General features: G+C 45.0%; 1 protein-coding gene across 1 annotated transcript; it reads left to right on the forward strand.

Annotated features, from left to right (window-relative positions):
- Window positions 1-1,727: 1,727 nt before the first annotated feature.
- Window positions 1,728-2,462, forward strand: LOC120978199. The gene is made up of 2 exons (XM_040406422.1): window positions 1,728-1,875; window positions 1,958-2,462. Exons 1-2 carry the CDS (start codon window positions 1,730-1,732, stop codon window positions 2,460-2,462), a joined length of 651 nt encoding a protein of 216 aa, XP_040262356.1. The 5' UTR covers window positions 1,728-1,729.
- The last annotated feature ends 4,237 nt before the right edge of the window (window positions 2,463-6,699 follow it).

Consider the following 6,699-nt stretch of genomic DNA (forward strand, 5'->3'; position numbering starts at 1 on the left):
TATCTTCCCCTCCTATAATGTAATTACCCTCCCCCCCAGTCCCCAGTTTAAACACTCCTCCAACCTTCTAGCCATCTTCTCCCCCCAACACAGCTGCCCCTTCCCCATTGAGGTGCAGCCCGTCCCTACGATAGAGCCTGTAGCCTACAGAGAAGTCGGCCCAGTTCTCCAGGAACCCAAACCCCTCCTTCCTACACCAGTTCTTGAGCCACTTGTTAATTTCCCTAATCTCCCGCTGCCTTTCTTGTGTGGCCCGTGGTACAGGTAGTATTTCGGAAAATACTACCTTTGAGGTCATTGCCCTAAGCTTTTGACCTAAATCCCTGAAATCTTTTTTAAGGACGCTCCACCTTACCTCTGGTCCATTCACACGTCCATAATTATTTTGCAGAAACAGAATTGCCAACCCGTTCATTTCTATGGGGCCCAAAAAGATGCGGACAGCATTCAGTATGCTGTCCGCATCGGCAGTTCCGGTATGCAGGTCCGGAAAAAAAATAGAGCATGTCCTGCTTTTGGCCGCAAATTGCGGTCCGTGGCCCCATTGTAGTCAATGGGTCCGCAAAAATGCGGATGACATGTGGAAAGGTTGCCAAATGTCATCCGCATGTCATCCATTGCGGATCCGCAGGAAATAGAAAAAAAAAATAGGCCTGCCCCCTGTGACCTTCAGCACCAAGAAAAGTTGTAGAGAAGTTGGCAGACGCAAGTGCTGATATTGAAGGGTGATACAAAATTTTTGCTGTGGAGAAACTCATCGTGCTTATCCAAGAGCACCCAGCCCTGTGGGACACCAGAGCAGAGGTCTACCATGACCGGGTTAGAAAGCACAGGTCGTGGGAGGAGGTAGGGAAATGATTACTTTACACTGCATGGACCTCAGCATCGGTGCAAAAGAAAGATAAAATCCGTGAGTATATAAGTTTATTAAAAACTAGGTGTATTTTAAATTGCTTCATACACACATCCATGGAGCACAGTCCGTGTAAACCCAGCCTGCCGTGCTCCGGAGTGTAGGACGTCATGCCGGTTTTACACGGACCGTGCTCCACGGATGTATGCGTGACGCCTTATGTTCCGTGAGTGGGCCATATGTCCTGGAACAGCACAGATAGTGTACTTTTGAGTGATGCAGTACTTTATATGCTCATTTGCCCATAATCTCTTCTTCTTTATGACAGATGCCAACTCACTTCTGTGTAAATATAGTAAATGATATATATTTTGTGCAAGAGGCCTAATCAGAAAATATCTGGCATAGCATACATTATAAATTCCCTTTCTGCAATGCATAACTTATAGCATAGCAAATATTTTTTTCAACTTTAATAACCATATATTTGAATCTATATTTCTAATTTTCTTAGCTATGGATTAATAATAGACCTCTTTCACAAATGTGATTATTAGGGCTCACGGAAATGGCCTTTAATTGTTAATTCCGCGCATTGGGGAGTGCCGTATGCGGGCCGCAATACGTCCACGGCCATGTGCATGAGCCCTAATACTAGAAGTGTGTTTGTATCATCCCGCATACACACGACCGTATGCCCTCTGAGATACATGATCCGTGAACAGGCCATATGTCACAGAACAGCATTGATTGTGTGCACCGGAGCAAAATCTCACTTTGAGGTTTCATTCAAAATTTGTCAAGTAAATTTGTATTAATAATAATAAATTAGCAATAATAATAAATTTTTATCTTATTATCTTTTCAGTACAATAAATGAAGAAATGCTGGTACACAGGCCGGGACAGGATCCGGAGAGAAAGGAACACTAAACACAGGAGCGGTGACGGTGGGAAAAAAAAGAAACCGTATATGTATACACGTCAGCTCCAATTTCTAAAACTAATTATGGAACTAAGAACGTAAGTAATTTTTATATTATATTTTTAATATTTATGTAAATGTTGATATAAAATAATTTAATAATGTTTTTTTTTTTTACAGAACTGTTGACAACCTCTCCGAATGTTCATCTTCACGAGCACCGTCCACTGAAGAGGAGCCAAGACAAGTGGAGGACGAAAACCAGCGGGCCTTGGGCGAATCTTCCGCTTCACAAGGGCTGCAGCCTACGGGGGAAATCGATGTTAATCAGAACGCCGTACAGCCAATCCCTGAGGTCATCCCAGTAGAAGCTGCTGCACCAGTTTGCCGTTCATCTGGCAGACGAGGTCGACGTGTCATGATCGGTTCCGGTTTAGATCTTCGAGCCCAGGTTGATACTATGGTGCTGGAATATCTAAACCGTATGCGATCTGACGGCAAGGAAGAGTTAGCTTTAAAAGGGCTAGCTCCTTCATTGCGCCGTGTGCCAGATAAACGACAAACTCGGTGCCTTGCAACTTTAGCGCTGGTGATTGATCAATTTGCAGGGTCTCAGGAGCCACATTATGTTGAAATGTCCCGAAATCAAATGCTTAATCCTGTTACCCCTCCCTCCGTCCCGTAATCCCCCTGATCCCTCTATCATTAATACCCCTGGCCCATTCATAAGGCAATTATATGATCTCAGAATTTTTTTATATATTTTTTGTAATAAAAACGTTTGATACTGTTAATATTTTGTATGTATTATTTATTTACAAAGGTTTAAATTTAAAAAATGATGTTTGTATTTAATATTGATGACCTATTTTCTGTTTAGGTCACTACTATTAAAAAAGGCCAGATGTACACGAATGTTGTGCATCTGTTTCGTGCATTGTGCAATTTTCGGTCACCAATACATGGAATGGCCTCACTATGGAAAATCATCTTTTCTATGATACGGCACATAATGACTTCTATTATTTTTAATCACACCAATGCTTGAGCAGCATGGAGATTGAGTAAACAGTAGAAGTTATCATGTCCGCTCCCCCTAGGAGTTGTCCAGGTTCAGAGCTGAACCTGGACATGACCATATTTTTATCCAGGCAGACCCAGAGCATTTCCCTTGATCGTGCATGGAAAGGGCTCTTTTTCTTAGATCAACACACTGCCGGACAGATGCTTCCGGCAGACGCAATTAGAAATGAGGTATTAGAAGGTATTTACACCAAATTTCTAAATAAACTTGGATTTTACAAAATACTTCAGCCCTCAAGCCCACGTCAAGGGTCCTCATTCTCTTGCGAGTCCCTAATCTAAACTAACAACAGGGGATCTAACTAAACGAAGAATCCAGTGAAATAGTACATTATCCATAAGGTCTTCTGCCATGATGATCGCTGACAAATAGGAAGAAAACGATGCCGGCCAAGCAATGGTTTCTCACACAGCTCTGAACGACACCAAAAGCACAATAAAATGGCGCCTGTTCTATCACATGTCCTCTGTTTTAGGGCTCGTTCACACAAACGTTTTTTTGCGTTCCTTATACGGGCCTTTTTTTCCCCGTTCCATATACGGAACAATTCATTTCAATGGTTCCTTGAAAAAACAGAATGTACTCCGTATGCATTCCGTCTCCGTATTTCCATTTTTCCGTTCCGTTCAAAGATAGAACATGTCCTATTATTGCCCGCAAATAACGTTCCGTGGCTCCATTCAAGTCAATGGGTCCGCAAAAAAAACGGAACACATACAGAAAGTCTTCCGTATCCTTTCCGTTTTTGCGGAACTATCTATTGAAAATTTTATGCCGAGCCCAATTTTTTCTATGCAACTACTGTATACTGTATATGCCATACGGAAAAACGGAACGGAACCGGAAACACTACTGAAACAAAAAACGGGTCAGTTAAAAACGGCCCGCAAAACACTGAAAAAGCCATATGGTCGTGTGAACGAGCCCTTAGGCCTCTTTCACACGGGCGTTGCGGGAAAAGGTGCGGGTGCGTTGCGGGAACATGCACGATTTTTCCGCGCGAGTGCAAAACATTGTAATGCATTTTGCACTCGCGTGAGAAAAATCGCGCATGTTTGGTACCCAAACCCGAACTTCTTCACAGAAGTTCGGGCTTGGGATCGGTGTTCTGTAGATTGTATTATTTTCCCTTATAACATAGTTATAAGGGAAAATAATAGCATTCTGAATACAGAATGCATAGTACAATAGGGCTGGAGGGGTTAAAAAATTAACTCATCTTAATCCACTGTCACGGCGGGCGTGCACTCAGTCTAACAGATAACGCACCAACCAGGCTCTGGGCAAGAGACAGGGGAAGGGTCACCTCCTAACTAATCCCTGACCTCTTTCCCTGCACTGCTCAGCCCACCTACAGACCTTTAAGGTAGGTATGAGGTGTCCCCGTGCCTGGGCTGACAAAACCCTGAATTCCCTAAGATGGTGAAGTGGGGAAATAGGAGCAGCCTGCTCGCACAGAACCTGGAAGGGATAGATGACACAAAACAACCAAACTTGAAATAACACTTATCTTCCTGAGCTGGAACAGACAACCTTCCTTCCTAGCTTCCAAGACCACAATGATTAGTATAATCCGCTCAGAGCACTGGGCTGGTGTACTATTTAAACTAATGACCCCACCCAGTGCACTTGATGAGAGGCGGATCCAGCACGGCTCCAAAACAAACACTAAACTCGTGCTGCTATCCTGGCCTACCTCCGCACATCGTCAGAGTGGGGCATGACATCCACTTGCTCGCGCAGCCGACATCTCTTCTGTCTTCATCTTAGCTGTGTGCAGGAAAAGGACCTGTGGTGACGTCACTTCGGTCATCACATGATCTTTTACCATGGTGATGGATCATGTGATGACCGGAGTGACGTCACCACAGGTCCTTTTCCTGCACACAGCTAAGATGAAGACAGAAGAGATGCCGGGCTGCGCGAGCAAGTGGATTAAGGTGAGTTAAATTATAATTTTTTAACCCCTCCAGCGCTATTTTACTATGCATTCTGTATTCAGAATGCTATTATTTTCCCTTATACCCATAATGATCGGGTCCCCATCCCGATCGTCTCCTAGCAACCATGCGTGAAAATCGCACCGCATCCGCACTTGCTTGCGGATGCTTGCGATTTTCACGCAACCCCATTTATTTCTATGGGGCCTGCTTTACGTGAAAAATGCACAAAGAGGAGCATGCTGCGATTTTCACGCAACACACAAGTGATGCGTGAAAATCACCGCTCGTGTGCACAGCCCCATAGAAATGAATGGGTCAGGATTCAGTGCGGGTGCAATGCGTTCAACTCACGCATCGCATCCGCGCGGAATACTCGCCCATGTGAAAGGGGCCTTAACAACATCTTTTTTTTTTTTTTTTTTGGTACACTAGCGACATCTATTCCTCCTTTTTTTTTTTTTATGGAAACACGGAACGGATGCGGATGCACTTCTGTAAAAAAAAAACTGAAGGTTTTTGCGGAAACACGGATCCGCAAAAAAAGGAACGTAAGGGCGTGTGATGCCCGTTGCCGTATTGCGGACCGCATTGCGGAACCATTCATTTCAGTGGGTTCGTAATCTGTGGAATGGTGCGGAACAGAAGAACGGAACACTACGGAGTGCTTTCTGGGGTTCCGTTCCGTGCTTCCGCACCGCAAAAAGATAGAATTTGCTCTATCTTTTTGCGGAATGGAAGGATCGCGGACTCATTCAAGTGAATGGGTCTGCGATCTCCATGAGCCTGCCTGACGGATGGTGCCCGTGCATTGCAGACTGCAATTTGCGGTCCACAGCACGGGCACAGGCTTCACACGTTTGTGTGAACGAGCCCTAAATCTGGAAAGAAAAAATACTGACGTGTGAATGGACCCTAAGGCCTCTTGCACACTAAAGTTTTTTTCCGTTTACAGTCCGTTTTTTGCATTCCGTATATGGAGCCATTCATTTCAATGGATCCACACAAAAAAAAACGGAAGGTACTCTGTATGCCTTCCGTTTCCATATTTCCATTCCGTTCAAAGATAGAACATGTCCTATTATTGTCCGCATAATGGACAAGGATAGTAATGTTCTATTAGGGGCCAGATGTTCCTTTCCGCAAAAAATGGAATGCACATGGATGTCATCCATATTTTTTGCGGACCGCAAAATACTAAAAAAGACATACGGTCGTGTGCAAGAGGCCTACTTTGTCATTGGTTCTTATATGGACTGCTGGATCTTCTCCAGCCCCTCCCAGTAATCTGTCAACCCGATCCGCGATGTGTCGAACTCGAGCGCCAGGAAGACAACACACCTTTCGACGATCCCGGTCTTTGTGACAGATTTCCCTATCTGTACCCCTAATAACTGAGTCTCCCACTACCAGCACCTGTCTGCCCTGCTCTCCTGGTCCCCTGCTTACTGGAGCTGACATTCCCCTGACTGGCAGAGGAAGTGTCCGGCTGCGGCAGTGCCGTCCCTGGACTGACATCCACCTCATCTGCCAACCATGCAAACTTGTTGGGGTGTGTCAGATCAGGGCTAGCCTCCCTGGCACTCTTCCCTCTACCCTGCTTTCTAACTGTTATCCAGCTACCTACCTCACTTTCCTTAGCCTCCTCGCTACCACCCTCCCCCACAACTGCCCCATAGAGTGCTTGCTCAGTGAGCAGCAAACTCTTTTCCATATTGTCAACGCTTCTCAGTGTTGAAACTCGCCCGGTTAGATACTCGATGTGCGATTCCAAACGGGCAATTTGCTCACATTTTGAACAAAGATATGCACCCTCAAACGGATGTTCCAGGACTGTATACATCAGACAAGATGGGCACTGGACTGCACTGTCAATAACGGAACACATACTAAATGGG

This window comes from Bufo bufo, chromosome 8 (genome assembly GCF_905171765.1).
Source record: "Bufo bufo chromosome 8, aBufBuf1.1, whole genome shotgun sequence".
Taxonomy (NCBI): domain Eukaryota; kingdom Metazoa; phylum Chordata; class Amphibia; order Anura; family Bufonidae; genus Bufo; species Bufo bufo.